At 44.2% G+C, this 15,776-nt stretch overlaps 1 protein-coding gene across 1 annotated transcript in view; it reads left to right on the top strand.

The window, feature by feature from the left end:
* The window catches only part of grin3ba (glutamate receptor, ionotropic, N-methyl-D-aspartate 3Ba), a 37,695-nt gene extending 31,526 nt beyond the window's left edge, over positions 1–6,169 (top strand). Inside the window, exons 7-9 of the mRNA XM_076293189.1 lie at positions 3,115–3,279; positions 4,948–5,015; positions 5,554–6,169. Coding sequence (XP_076149304.1) covers positions 3,115–3,279; positions 4,948–5,015; positions 5,554–6,169 — 849 coding nt within the window. The remainder of the gene's footprint in view (positions 1–3,114; positions 3,280–4,947; positions 5,016–5,553) is intronic.
* Positions 6,170–15,776: the final 9,607 nt, after the last annotated feature.

Genomic DNA, 15,776 nt, shown 5'->3' with positions numbered 1-15,776 from the left:
CTTGTGTTGGGCGAGTGGTCTGCAGTGTGTTGTGTGCAGCTTTGGCCAAGACAAAGAGGGAAGAGTGAGTTAGTGGCTCATCAGTTTGTTACCTCAGGGTCAGTGCTCAAAAATGCCTGTCAGAACGCCAGGGCTGATTGATGATGAGGATACTCATGCCGTCCGGCTCGTGACGAATAAGTGGCTGCCAGAGACCTGTTCTTGACTCTCCCTCTGCTGTACCCACACTCTTATACCGGCAAAGACATAGTGACTGACATGCTATTTTCTGTTTATGTGCCTGTGCATTTGTGTGTGTGTGTGTGTGTGTGTGTGTGTGTCAGTGTTGCGCGGTCTGCCCGAAATTAAGCGGTCGCCCGCGGATGACCGCGGTTACCCGCGGTTATGAGTCATAAACAAAATATTTGAATGATATTCGGGTCATTTGCGGGCGGGTCAGTTAAAATTAATTAAATATATATTTTCTACAAATAGGCCTACTTAAAATATCACGAGAAGGCTAGCATCAATACAGTAAAGCATCAATACAGTAAAGTCAACAGTAAAGAAGCTGAAGACAGAGTTAAAATAATAAAGACACCCCTTCAGGAAAAGCGATATAGGCTATGGGAAATATTGGGAAAAGTTCTTAAAGAAGATGACAGTAGACAGTACAAGTTATGGTCTATGTAGGCCTACTTCTTGCGATTTCCATTTTAAAGTATGACAGCCAAAACAGGCAGCCTGCAGGAATAAATGTTATGGCACAGACTAGGCCTACACAGCCATATCTACCGGTATGTATAGGTTCGCGCATGCATAAAAGTTACCTTAGTTCGTTGTGTTTGTGACTTTAAACAGTGGATGTGCTTTAGTAAAGCTTTGTGCTTCATTCAGCATTATAAACCAGTTCTTACGCTAACGTTTTGACCAGCAATGTATCTGTCTTGCCTACCTTACCTCACCATTTCTGTTTTCGAAAGAAAGATGTATGTCCATGGCCTTCAAATCTTATCCTAGTGTTCTAATGGTTGCGTGCGTGCTTGCGCTCTTAATCTCATTCTCTCTCCTGCGCAAACATTAGCCTATGTCCTGCATGCCTACTGCGTGTAGTTCTACTGCATAAAGTTTCGCAAATAAATTAGTTTGTTTTACAGAAATGGCCTACTGTCACGCTGCATGCAGCCTATAACCAAAAGCACACATTTTGTAAATAAGCGGGTCGGATCGCGGGTCGGGTATAATTTTGTCCTAATTAATATTCGCGGTCCGAGTTGAGGTCGGGTTGATTAAAATATCGGGCGACCGCGGGCCGCTTGTGACCAAACCCGCGCAACACTGGTGTGTGTGTGTGTCTCTGTGTGTGTGTGTGTGTGTGTGTGTGTGTGTGTGTGTGTGTGTGTGTGTGTGTGTGTGTGTGTTTGAGTTTATGTCAAGTTGTGTGATTGCATACAGTATATCTATTCAAGTGTGTTTACTAGGGGTGTGAATCTCTCATGTAAAAGACGATAGGATTCGCATCTAGATACATGGGCACGATTCGATACAAGAAAAGATACATGTTCATAATAAACGATTCAGTACGATTCGATGCAATTCGGTGCAGTTCAAGAATGAAAAGCATTCTGAAAGATTTTTTATCATTTGCTCAAGGTGCACATTCATTTTATATTATCAATTATCATGGTCATGGTTGTCAATTAGGCAAAAAAATGTGTGAATATGATTATCTAAACTGAGGTTTGTATCATATACTGTATTGAAAATGAAAAAAGAATAGTCTACATTTCAGTCAAACACAGCAGCCAAATACAACATAAAAATACATTTTTAGAGACTTTATAGATTTTATAGAGTTATATCTGATTGCTTTCAAAGAGCTGTAGCCTATTGTTGAGATAAGACAATAACGAAATAAAATAAAACAGTGCTTAAGACACTCTTGGCCTTTTCTCATATAGCCTACAAGAATAAAATAGGCCTACATGTCAATGAACTCTCTGGGCTTATTTTGTTCCAACGGTAGACCTAATATGCAGAAACCTATAATGCCACAAGTCTGAGTGAATATGAACAAAATAATAATAATTTGTGTTCATTTTAGCAGCAAAGGCCAAATTATTCTTTAACATTAAGGAAATCCCTTCATCAAACGTAAGGCTACTCTACAGACTATCATTGCTTTTTAGGAATGCTATAGTAAGTGTTTAATTTCGCGCTGGACTTTGAAAAACAAAAGAGTAAAAATTGTCAAACAAGCGACCGAGTGCGAGTTGTCACGTGCTTAAGTTGCAGTAGATGTATGGGTAATGAGATCCTTTGACAACTTTGGGCAATGAATGTAGCCAAAAACGAGCTGCTTGCAACGTAAATGAGAGTCTGAGCGAGCAGAAAAGGTTGTGAACCGATTCGTAACAAGTAAATCGATATAGCGACCGGTTCATTTCAGTTTTATTCCGATACGGGGCTTCACGTATCGATGTAGCCGTATCTTACACGTTAAAAACGGATACCGATACGTATCGTTAATCTTTACACCCCTAGTGTTTACAATATCTGCATATATATTTGTGTATATTTGAGTGTATTTGTGTGTATTTGTGCATGTGTGTGTGTGTGTGTGATTTTTAAATTTTAAATGTAATAATTGTGGATGGCTCACTCATTTAGTCGATTATCACAGCCAGAGGCACGCATTGGAATGACAGATTAGGCCAAAACCGTAGGTCAGGCTACTTTAACCCTTTCCAGAATAACTGCCGTGTCGTTTGGACAAAGATTGTATCTTTCACAACCGTTGCACTGCGCAGCATAGAACCATTGGACCTATTTTAACGCCAGTCAATATTATAATTTTTATTCAAATAAGAATATTTGTAATGGTGGATATTCATGAATATACACAATTAAAAAATAAAATGGGGGGAAAAGGTATCGTGGTCTTGCTCTTAAATTATGAGTCCGCCTTCTTCCAATGTAGGCTGAGACCGGGTCAAGACCGAGTATTTTGGCTTTCAATTCCGAGACGAGACAGAGTAAGCAAAAAATGGTCTTGAGCTCGAGTACTACAACACTATTGTGTGTATGTGTGTGTGTGTTCGTGTGTGTAACCATGTGTCCACTCTCTGTCCCCAGACGCTGCAGATGGGTATCCAGCACTTCTCGGGGCTGTTTGTGCTTCTGTGTGTGGGGGTGGCCGGGGCCCTGCTCACTCTGGCCGGGGAGCACGCCTTCTACCGGCTCGTCCTGCCGCACCTCCGACAGCACCAGCGCTTCAAGTACTGGCTGCACACCAGTCAGGTGAACACACACTCACACACACACACACACACACACACATGTACACACACACACACACATACACACACACATGTACACACACACACACACACTCATACACACGTACACGCACCTTGACAACCCCACATACCCTCACTCTCCATTTCCAAACCTCATATCAGGTGCACACACCTCGTAAGCACACACACACACACACACACACACACAGACACTCACACTCTCTCTCTCTCTCTCTCTCACACACACACACACACACACTCTCTCTCTCTCTCTCTCTCACACACACACACAGACTCCCAAGCTCTCTTGTTACCCTCACCCTCCCTGGCTGCCACCCTCCCTCTGTACCCACGTAGCTCTTCCCTTCCATTAGCCGCGCGTGGCTGAGCACATGAAAACAGGTAGGGTGGTGTTGACGACGGCAATTACTGTATGGCGGGCAGGCTGTGTTGTGAACGCAGTGAGGCAGACCTTGGTCCAGTGCGTGAGTTATGCTATTGACAGATGGGATTTGGCCTCGCTGAGACTGAATTGTGGGATGGATTCTCACGCTGTGCATTCTGTAATAAGGAGAGGGAAATTAAGTGCACACCTCTCTCTTTCACCTAATCAGCTCCCAGGCACAAATGCGCTTTGTGCTCCACGTGTTTTATGCTTTTCTCCTTTAACTGCAAGAAGGGAAGTATTCAGATTTACTCTTGTGGGGCTCTCTCAGAGAGTGTTATGAACATTTATTTGCTGTGATTTGTTTATGACTAATGTCCTTTTCCGTTTTTATAATTTGCCATTGTGCAAATTCAATTAAAAATGGGGATTAATGGTCCATACCTGCCGAGTTCCAAGTTATTGGACACTAATCACTCTGACTGTTCCGTCACCTCCACCTCAATCTCATTAAAGCTGAGGGACCTTTAGACGGCCCTCACTGGACGCCTGTCCCAAGCCTCTTGATCACACTCATCACAGACGCAAGGATGATGTCATCCGTTTATCTATAATTGATTGGTTTGTATGATAAGTTGCTCTAAACTGAAGAAGTCCAAACCAAGAGCTCTCTATAGACTGGGGATGTTGAGGCGTTGAGGAGTCTGTCTGTCCTTTTGAGATTGATGTGACTGCGCCCTCTGCTGGTCAAATACTGAAAGCACAAGGCAAATTGAACCATTAGCATCATGTACATTATGTCTAAACAGCGTATACAATGTGTTTGGATATGCCGTTAACTGGGTTCTCATCCAGTTTTTCAATTTAGGCTACTCCTGATGCACATAGGGTATAATATGACTAAGAATGATCAAAATTTCTTCTGGGATTAAAGTATTTATTGATCCATCTATCTTTCTATCTATATCTATCTATCTATCTATCTATCTATTTAAAATGGGTTTATTTGCATGAAATTGTTTTGTTGAGATTTCATGGTGTGTTTCTGTCCCCAGTTTTGTACCCACAGCTGTGCACAACTCCTCCTTGATCAGGGCAGTGTCCCGTTCATTTGCATAACACAGTGGAAATGTGTTAATGTTCACAGGCTCCCATTTCTTTTTGCTGATTTTCCATAACTACGAAATGGGAAATGTGTGAATGAATTGGATGGAAACTCAGCTGTAGACATCCACATAAGTGTGATTAGAGCTGATGAAAGCTTTGTGCTGCTCTAATCTGCAGAAGATCCACCGTGCTTTGAATATGGCCTGTGAGGAGGAGGGGAGACATCAGGCCACTCCAGACAGAAGGTGAGGACTGACCCTCTGAACAATCCATCACTGAGGTTATTCAAATGCCTTCTCTCATGAAACCTTTTAAAGCAGACGCATGAGGTGTGTGTTAAATGATAGGAAAAGGTTGTCACTTGCTGTGCAATAGAGGATTGTGTTGCTGTTGTTTTTGAATTACTGGAAATAAAACGGTGCATCAAAGATAACCGGAATGGAAATCAGCTTGCTGCACAGCACCATTGTCCTAATCAGTGAATAAATGCATTTTTTTGTTTTAGTTTAAGCTGTAGTGTTTCCACTAAATCCCCAGCCTGGTTCTCGCCAGATATCGCTTTATATCACTATAACAAATGTATGCTGTCTGCTCCATTAGTGGTTTAAACCTCCTCAGGGCTCTGAGTGATCAAGAGTAAAGAGTATGTTCACCATCACAGAGTCACAGATAGTCTTTCCCTGAGGCATCTCTGTGTGAGCTTGATCGATGCCCTCTCTCCCTCTCCCTCTCCCTCTCTCTCTCTCTCTCTCTCTCTTTCCCTCTGTGTCTGTGCCTTCCCAGTCCGACCTTATGTCTGTCAGAAAGCTGCAACATCCACCGGCTGCAGCCCCCGTCTCCCTGCCCAGAGCCCTCCTCCACGGCCACCTCGGCCAGCAGCACCACCACCACCATGGCCTGGAACAACCAGAGCGCTCGGGCGTCCCGCGAGTCCGGCAAGGACCACAGCAAGCGGGTCCACTTCAACCTGGAGACCCTCAACACGTACCGGCTGCAGGCTCCGCCGGCGGGTCCGGAGCGGGGTCTCCGGCGCGGGCTGGTGGGCAGCCCCCCCACGCAGCTGTGCGAGAACGGCGGTCCGGCCACGCTCAGCCTGGTGCTGTCCCCGCCGTCCTGCTCCTCCTCCTCGTCAGCGGGGTCCACCTCCTCGCAGTGGGAGGGCGAGCTGCAGGAGCTCCAGGGGCGGATCGAGGAGTTCCGCGGGCAGCTGCGGGCGGCCCTGGCGCGGAGGGCCGAGCTGCAGAACAGCCTGGAGCGGGAGAAGGCGTCGTGCAGGGTGCGCGCCATCGTGGAGTCCACCGCCGCCGCCGATCGGCCGCTCCCGGCAGCTGCCACCACCATCTCCACCACGGCCACCACTGGCCCAGTCAGAGACAAGGACACCAACCTGAGGAGGTGATGTATGGGGTGTGGTGTGCCAAGGCGACAGAGGGGAGGGTGGCATGGTGAACAGGGTGCCCAACTGTTATCTTTTTCCCAATTTTGGGCCACAATGAAATGGATGGGGCAGATAGAGGAACAACACCCTGGTATGTTTTTACAGATAGAACGCCTGACAGATGGATTAAAGTGAGTTTTCTTTGGTCAATACTTTGGACTTGAGTTTGGCTTTGAGTATTGTAGACACTGGACCAAGACACACTGAGGATAGAACATTCTTCACTACAAATCAAATGCTTTTTTTCTAGAGGTGGTCCATTTTTTTCACCCACTTGTCTGTAAATATGATAAGGTGATGCATACTCGTCTGTAAGAATGGCTGGCTGTAACAGAAGTACAGTATTTGACCCACAATCTGTTGACAGACGGATAAATGACTCGCTATCTCTGTGAACTGAAATATTATTGGTTTTCCCATGAATGCATTTCAAAATAAATTTGGTTTACACTTGGACTGGACCAGGTTTACTTGAATGTGACAAGCAGCAGGAATGTGATTATTCCCACCGATGACTTGAACCTGAAAACCTATTTCTTTCTTTCTTTCTGTCTGTCTTTTTTTCCAATCTGTCTTTCTCTCTCTTTCTATCTTTCTTTCTTTTTTTTCTTTGTTTTTTATGCGAGCATTGCATGTGCACACACATCATCACATGGTCTTGGTGTTCTTTTGTGTTCATATGTCCTGTCTGAAAGAGGCTTGTGGTTTGCCACCGTTTACTCTGCATGTTCCTCGGACTGGCTGAGGAGTTGGGTGTCCAATCACTATGAAATCACAAGGAACAGGGCCATAGAACAGTTCATATCCACATAGCTGCAGTAATAGAGGCTTTGGCTGAGGCAAAGCAGAACTGGCCAAAATGGTTACCTCTGCGCCACTATGATTAATGACAAAGTCAGGAAATAATGGCACCACTCAGCTGGCTAGCTCTACCTGATCTTTCATGCGTTTGCTGAGGTTTGCAATTTTTGTTAAGTGTGGACAGACCAACTTTGAGGAAATTGCTTTATGTTGTTTAAGGAAATGTGTGCACTGGAATCTACAGGAAAGGAAGTACAGCTCTCGACGGGATGTTGCCATGCTTACTGGAACAGCCTGACATGACCTGAGTAACTTTTGGGACAGTTTTTTATCGGAGGAGAATATAAACAGAGATCCTTGCCCGCCGTGAGACAACCTTGGGTGGAGAGGCACTGGGAGCACGTCCGGATGATGTACGAGTTGACATTCTGTTTTTCGGCGGGAGAAATGAGCTGTGGCCTCTCTATCTGAACCCGCTATTTGAGCATGCTTGGCTGACCATTAGGCATTTGATGAAGTATCCAGTGTCGTGCCACACAACAATTTAGCTTCTCTGCTCGTCTCGGGACGTCAAAACGCATGCAAAAGCCTTTGGCTGTGTCTCAAATCCCTTCTTCGCTTCTCTGATTCATTCTAGAGGAGATGAGCGTCCAACACATGACAAATCAGGCCGTTCCCCCTGCCATTTTTCTTTTGTTGTTTGGCAAATGTGCTCTGGCATACAATTCGTTTTGTCTGAGTGCCGATCCAAATGATGAGTGGTTCAAGTGTCACAATATTTTGTTTCCATAGTGTTTCCTCGAAGGCATTCGCATATAAGTTAGTCAGTGAGCTAATCATAGTGCTAAGCAATGCAGTGAATCACTACAGTGACTAAGGAATTTTGAAAAAGCTTTTTAGAAACAAGCATAAGAAAGAAAACTAAGGCAAACAGACAAGTCTTTTCTCAGCATGGTTTGCAGGTGTTGATGAGTTATGAGTGTCCAGACCTCTGTTATGTCAGGGAATCTGTTGCATTGTTTTCACTTCAGAAGGCTGGCAGAAAGCGTTTGGTGGTTATGCTCCAACAGATGTCCAAGCTGCCGGAGTCGTGTTTCGCCCATTTTGGCACCTTCTCATGCCTGCTTGCTTGCTCACTGGTGCCACACAGCAGTCTTGATGGGCACAAGAAAACAAATGAGAGGCAAAACACTTGCACCGTGCCAGGACTGGAATAGACTCTGTGCAGCCAACCAAAGTAAGCACACACAACTGGAATCAAGTGCCTGTTTCCTGTGTGTTCCTCCAAATTGACTACAATTAGGGTAGAGTCTCGCCTATCACTTTCCACTTCTGGGTTAAGCTAACCCTAGGTTTGTTTTTAACAAGGTCTGTAATATAAGCTGGTTGAGCACTTTTGCAGATACAGGATTTTTTTGAATAACAAAATAATGCTTGGGGTGAAGGGGCAACTTGTTCGCTTGTTCCCCAGATTAGACTTTGTCTGACATTAATCAGACTGTTTGCATGCATACCACTGTAGTTTCCATTACAAGGTCCACACAGTTGGGCCTTCCAGCGTTGGTGATGGTAAGACAGATACCCTCATAGGGATTCTCACATTGCATGGAAAACAACATGACACCATAACCCACAGCACACTGGTACGCATGGATGGGATATGCAGTGGAGAACATGAGTAGTGCTCTGATGACCTGCAGTGACTTCAGCATGGAAAGATACTTAAAGAGGGCTGTCTCTTTCTGCAGAGTCCTAGCGCAGAATGAATCAGAGGTACTTAATAACGTATGCGAATATGGAAAGCCATCTACAAAGGAATAAATATTAAGACCGAATGGACACACAGCCTGCAGCATCTGCATGGAATTTATGGATTAATTAAATTGTTGAGCAGCTGCACAGATGAAAGCATAGATCAGATTATTTGCATGCAACCAAGTGCCTGGGAGAGCAGGGTTCTGTAGAGTACAGGACCGCACACTTAGCATGCATCCGTGTCTATCAGATCACCAGAGAGGTTATACAGACAACATTGCACTTCAAAGTCAAGTGCTGTGGGCTCCGCGTGGAGCAGTAACCCATTCATCACCGTTAAGCATAATGGGATGTAGGTACAGGGGTCAGGGCACGGTAACAACGTATAGAATCTGCCCTTAAGTTTGCCCTTGATATAAAATGCCTATCCTCTTACACTAGCCGCACTGCCCGCAGGTCGCATCATGCACTGAGGTGCTTATGTTAACAATTTTATCGCTCATTCTTCTTCTAACTCCAATCTTATGTAGACTGGTGAGAATGTTTTCCCCAGTCATTTATTTGGAAGGTTATATGAAGAGGATCAGTCAAACAGAGACCTTGATTGTGCCATTTTCTATTTATCTCAAGCTAATTCAATCCTGTGTCGGGTTTCATTTTCTCTGGAACGCAGAAGAAACTAGACAGCAGAAAATCTTGTTTTTTAAGGGCATGGCGAATGATGAATGTTGAGAAAGTTTGAGTGAATGGCCATCATTGTCTTTGCCGGTCACTGTCAGTCGGACAGCTGATCTCATGCTGTACAGACATAGCAAGCCTATGTGATGCCTCGTCTCAGCTAAACTATTCCTTTAATGAAAATGCATTTCTCTCGCCCCCTGAATTTCATTTAAGTAAAAGAAAAGAAGTTGTCTACTGTTTACTGAGAAGGGAGCATTGGGAGTGTGAATTGTAGGTCGTGTTTGCACCCCTCTCCCACTCACAATGCAACACACCAAAGCACTATAAATCTGTGACAGCTACCCATGAGAGAAGTGTAACAGCTTGAGTAATATTTACTCTGTGGTCCTTCTATAAATACTGAGGTCAGCGATATTCATTCATAAACGCAACTCTTGGCAGCAGTAGGAGAAAAAGCTTAAAAGCTGTGGTCAGGTCAGGTCATTGCCAAGGAATACAGATTATGTTGTGTATGGGTGGATGTCATTTGTATTTATTCTACCCTCAGTTACATTATACATATTATATTCTACCATTATATTATAATTTCTAATTATATTGGAGCAGTCTATCAGAGAACACTGCCACAGCATGCATTTCCCCTTTTCCACATTATAGGGTTATTCAAGTAGGTTTGTCTTGTTAACGATCATGCCTCTGTAGTCTACCAGCCCTCTACAAGTCATTACATGAGTTAATAGGACGTTTTATGTATGAGGTTTGGTGATGCATCAAATACTTTCCACAAAAAGTAACTGGCAGTAGGTACATTTGGGTTTGACAAGTATGCTCTTGAAATAACAACATTGTGCCACTAGGTGGCATCTAGACATAATGAACTACAGCCACGCTTCAGACACTGTAAGCCCAACACCCATGCTTGGCCTTCAGCAGAGGACCACAATTTATGACAACTGTGTTGATCATGGTTGTACAACGATATCAGGGCAATCTGAATGACATGTGCCACTATGAAATAGGATCATCTTCATGATGTTCTATATCTAACATTAGAAAAAGCAAAGGAACAAAGGCTGCTGTATCTGTGCCCAGATATAATGCTCATTATACATTGGGCAAGCATTACTCATACAAAACAAGGCCATATCATTAACAGAAATAGACATTAGCTAATATCCATCCTTTGTTGTGTGTGTGTAACCTCTCTCGCTCTCGGTCCCAGGATGACTCAGACATTATAAGACATTATCACTCCCCTGGCGTTCTCAGCATTATCTCAAATGGGGATCAACCCCCAGATCCCATATATCTTAGTGGCTGAGGGGGCTCATATAAAAGTCTGCTTGCTGAAGGAATGCACTAAATCATTTTTTGCAGTCACAGGGAAAAGTAGCCTGCACCGGCATTTTGCACCTTTGAGAAAAATATCTTTACCACACCGGAAACACAAGTCACAGATGAGATGGGAGAGAGAGTCAGAGGGAGGGGTTTAAAAAAAATCAATCAGAACACAATCAGTTAGTGTAAGGCCATAAAGATGGAGTCGCCGAGCATTTGGAGCAGTGCGTTTGCGCTGGCTAATTAGGTCAGACGTGTGAAAAGTCAAGAAGCATTTTAATCAAGTCAAGAAACAAATTGATCCCCGGGGCATTCAATTACAACTCATCTGGGAAGAGGGTTTTTAAGGAAGAGGCACTTCAATAGATTTCAGTGTTACACCAGAGAGAGAAAGAGAGAGAGAGAGAGATGTGCTGAACTACAGACTGCATACACCAAGATCAAGCTTACACTTGAAACACAATTTGTGTTTATGAGTGAGCTTTTGACTGTGTGTGTGCGTGTGTGTGTGTATTTATGTATGTATGTGTATGTATATGTGCTTGCGCATATGTGTGTGCAACTGACGGATACAAAAATGCAAATGTGCTTTGGATGTCACTGCATTCTAACCGCTATACAACTAATTGGTCCAGGACTACATTTGGGAAAGGGCTGAATGGTTGACTGATGAGTTTATTAGCTTCACCACAGCTGTGCCCAACCCAAGGCTACGCAAGAGGGACTGCCCAAGAGGCCTAATCCAATATCCTGGCAACCAATGGCCAATGGGAAAGCCAGTAGTTTCTTTTATTCATACAAGTGAAAGGAAAACAGAGAGGAACAGGGGTGGGTGAAGCATTTTTCTATTCTATTATGGTGTGTGTGTGTGTGTGTGTGTGCGTTTGTGTATGTTTGCACGTGAGTGTGGCCTTGAGCCTGCGTGTGTGTGTGTTTGTGTGAATGGATGTGTGTGTGTGTGTGGGTGCGCGCGCGTCCGTGTCTGTGTGTGTGTGGTTGTGTTATCTGTTGCCTGCCTTTATTCCTTTCTCGTTTGTGACTACAAGGACAAAACACCTAAAATACATCCATTGGGGATTCAGGCCTACTTGTGGGAACGCAATTAAAAGCTGATAATATGTACATTGCGACCAACAACAGCAAAAACAGCCCTGGTAACGGCAGTTATTTTTTCAAAACACAAATGCCCAAACCTGTCGCACCTTCAGATAGTGTGTGTTTGCCGATTAGTTCCACGCGGCACCATCCACGCGCGCCGCACGCCTTCGTTGCTATTATGACATTTTCTCACTGGAGGCGTTTCTCGACATGTGCTTACCGCCCATCGCTGCTAGAAAAAGGCTTGCCTAGACACAAAGCGGCGCATGGCCAATATGAAGCCCCACCCTTCTCAAATAAACAAAGATGGGAGGCTGGGGCAGCCATGTGCCGTCTGGACTGCTTCATGTGTTCGGTTATTTGGAGTATTTTTTAATTATAATTGCACACGAGATCCGGACCGACACATGCGGACGTTAATGAGGGGATTCCCCTCATTGATTCCCATTGTAGGCTATGTTGGAGCGTAGCCTGGGTATGAACCAGCCGTTATTTTTAATAGAGTGGTCATTATGAATGAAATGGGCAGGAGATGGTTAAGAAGGGCCACTCTGTCTGCCTCTAGTCGTGCGTGCGTGCGACTCTCGTGTGTGTGTGTGCGTGCGTGCGTGTGTGTGTGTGTGTGTGTGTGAGGGCAGACCGCCTCTTCACTCATTTACACACTGTCCCCTCCCTCAAATCCCCCACCCCCCTCCTCCAGCCTTTGTGTTCACTGTGCCCTTACTCGGTTGCTGCGTCCCAAACATTTTATTGTATGACTGTCTCCGCCATTCAAGTGCGAAAACCTAAGTCCTTGAGTGAAAGTGCATACATTTTCATTCACCTCGTTAGTTATTGGCAGGTAGCTGGTGGGTTCGGAGTGGATTCCCTGGACCCCTTGAGTGTCGCGTAGTGCAGGCTACACGCTGAATGCTGACGGACCTACGCTACTACGCTTTCTGTGTAAGAAAAGGTCTTGGATCGCCCCTGTTTTTTGTTATTTTTTTACAGAAAAAAAAACTGTGGCAAGTTTTTGGGACTGGTGGACACATACGAAATCGATGTTCACTGATCAAAGGCTTCTGAAAACTAGAAGTGTGTGAAATGGATTAGATCTCAGGAGGAAAGCTGGAGCACCACAGAAGATCGAAAAAACGGAGACGGGGTCGAAAGGACTCGTTGAGTTCACATAGCCAACGAGAAAAAGGTGAGATGCATTATTTGTCGTAGTGGGTCATTGGGGCTGCCGACTGGAGTAAATGTATGGTGTCTTCCTAGACATATCGAGGGAGGTTTCTCAGAGCACGCTGCCACTGTCGTGATAGGCTACTTTCGTCACTATGGTAGAAATGTGTTATGTCTCTTACGGTTCTGTATTAGGCGACTCGAAGTATCTTGTAGGTATCGTGATTTGTAGCCTATTTTAATTGTCCGCACACTTATACGGGAACTAGCTGATAATAGGCAAATAAAACATTGTTAATGTCAGAAGCAGCTCAGTGTCCGCCAATGTTTCAATATAGATTTTTTTTGTAAAAGGGTTGAAAGTGAGATATATTTTTACCTTATTGTGTAACTGTGATAGCTTTTACGAATAACCCCACTCTAGAGGTATGTTGACTTTCAAGTAGCCTGGACTGGTTCCCTCAACTGTTAATAATGCGTTTATAATCGGGAGTTGACGTTTCTAAAGGTTCGTATACCGTTTACAAGCTCCTGCACTGCACTTGCCGTTTGATTCAGTACTAAGTAGTGGACAGCGCTTAGCCTACTGTATTTGGGGCTCGATGCCAACGCTGGGAAAACAGTATCCCTTCACTTGAATTCCTCTAGGACGATAAAAAAACAACAACTGTGAGTTTTTGTCAGTTTTAATTTGTGGGATCAGTTTAGAGAACTGGGAAGTTGGCCTGTCTTTTACTTTTGTCAATCACTGCAATGTTTGTTTGTAACAGTTTGCTGATTTTGCTATGTTTTGACTGCTCTAATTGGCCTTGTTAATCTCTATGGGTTTACACCATTTGATAGCTTACTGTAAAACGTGGAAGTTGTAAGCAGTCCATCTAATACTAATTGTCACTTTTGTCAACTGTAATTCCATAATCCTGTCTGTGTCTCTCTGCATCCTGCTGTGAGTAAATTAGTCTGAAGAGACAGCGACTTCAACTATAGCCATCTCTCTCTCTCTCTGACTGTCATGTGAGCTTATTTGGTTGACTCTGTTTGCAAGCATTCCTTCAGAAGCCGGTTGCCAGTGCGCCTCAGAGGTGGCTTGCAAAAATCCACCCCGTTGTCGTGGCAATCCCCTCAGATGGACGGGATCCCTGTCCTCACGTTCTGGTCACCATCTTGGCATGAGTGATTCTTTCAAAGGCTTCTCTCTTTTTTTTTTGCTTATTTTAGTGGCTGCCAAGTGGCAAGTTCGTTTCTCCCTCCTTCTCAGAGGACTGTGTCTAGCGGAGAACAGACCTGAGTCTGTTTTACAGCACCATTCCCCATGCCCTCTCCTCTCAGCAGAGACACAAGCATCTAAACAAGATGAACGGCCTGCCTCTCCCACGGTGAATGGACCCTCATTGTGTGGGCCGGTGCAGAGAGATGGATATGGATATGGGCTCTTCATCAAGCCCAAATTCAATTTGCCCGCAGATATGTTGGCCTGCATTCAGTGCCCATAAATTGAGAGTTTGTGGAGAGTATATTTAATTACAAATTGTGGTATGTAAAGAATGCAATATACTCTGGTGATTTGTTAGGGGACAACTAGCAAAGGAGCTATTGGTATTGGGTTGTATACACAAAAAGTCTTACAGTAGTATGATAGTGGTTTTAGAAAGTGCAATGCTTAAAGTTTTATGCTGACCAAACCCTAAAATCTCTACGTTTACACAGGGATACATGCTCTGTTTGTATTTTTATCATGTTTTCCACTTGAATGGTTAGAAATGGTTTTACCATCACAAGGAACTGCATCCCCCCCCCCCCCCCACACACACACACACACACCGATATCCCCAGTGTTGTGTCTGTGCCAGTGTCTCGCCTCACATTCCAAGAGGCTTGTCCCTCTCTCTCTCTCCCTGGGCCTCCCGGTCTTGGCTGTCCTTTATTTCACGGATGAAGCCTTCTGAAATTGGCCACGGCCTTTCTGACTGGGTTTCCATCAGTGCCAGCCCGGACCTCTAATTGATTTCTATCTCCCTCCAAGATTGAAATAGAAGATTGCAATGTGGCGGTTTATGCCTGCTCACCAGTTGTTTTTGGATGAAAATACTAACTAATGTAGGGGATTTCCTATCGTCTTTTCAGCCTGCATCCACAAAGGGAGAGGACAGAATCACAATTATTTAGATTTGCTGTTTTCTCATTTGATGGGGTTGATTTTTTAAGTGAAAAACTTCACAGTTAGGGATTGGACTGAGAGAAAATAATTGAGGTTGATGTACCAATTATTAGTAAAACTCAAAAAAAGAAATCAAAACAAACCTACTTTGGGTGAGAACGTGACAATATGTGTTTTGATATGGGTTTTTGTTATTTTTGCTGCTGTAATTTTATACCTTTTGAGTCTCTCTGCTCAATCAGTGTAACAGCTCCCTCCTGTAAGGTAAATGGCAGACTTATGGCCATATCTTTAAAGAGGCAGAGTACAAGTTTGCCAGTTTTTCAAGCATTTTAATAAGAAACTAGTACATTTATTTTCAACACACCTTTCACTCAAACTGGCCGCAGCACTATGGGGTTGGCCTGCACCACGTCTCAAAAATATAGATAGCATGCCATTAAGGTCTTCATCAGCACCAGATGTGCTGTTGGTGTTTGTAAAGGGTTTTGCCTTTTCAGTAGTTTCAGGGCTAGTTTTTGACCAAATCTCCTTCCTTCTCCTTGAAAACATGTGATTTCAGGTTTGTCTCGC

This window comes from Alosa pseudoharengus, unplaced genomic scaffold, assembly GCF_046254945.1.
Source record: "Alosa pseudoharengus isolate Yale_2024_CS ecotype anadromous, Long Island Sound unplaced genomic scaffold, YU_APseudo_1.1 YU_APseudo_1.1_scf_2, whole genome shotgun sequence".
NCBI classification, from domain to species: Eukaryota; Metazoa; Chordata; class Actinopteri; order Clupeiformes; family Clupeidae; genus Alosa; species Alosa pseudoharengus.
This window is presented reverse-complemented; position numbering and strand designations above follow the sequence as displayed.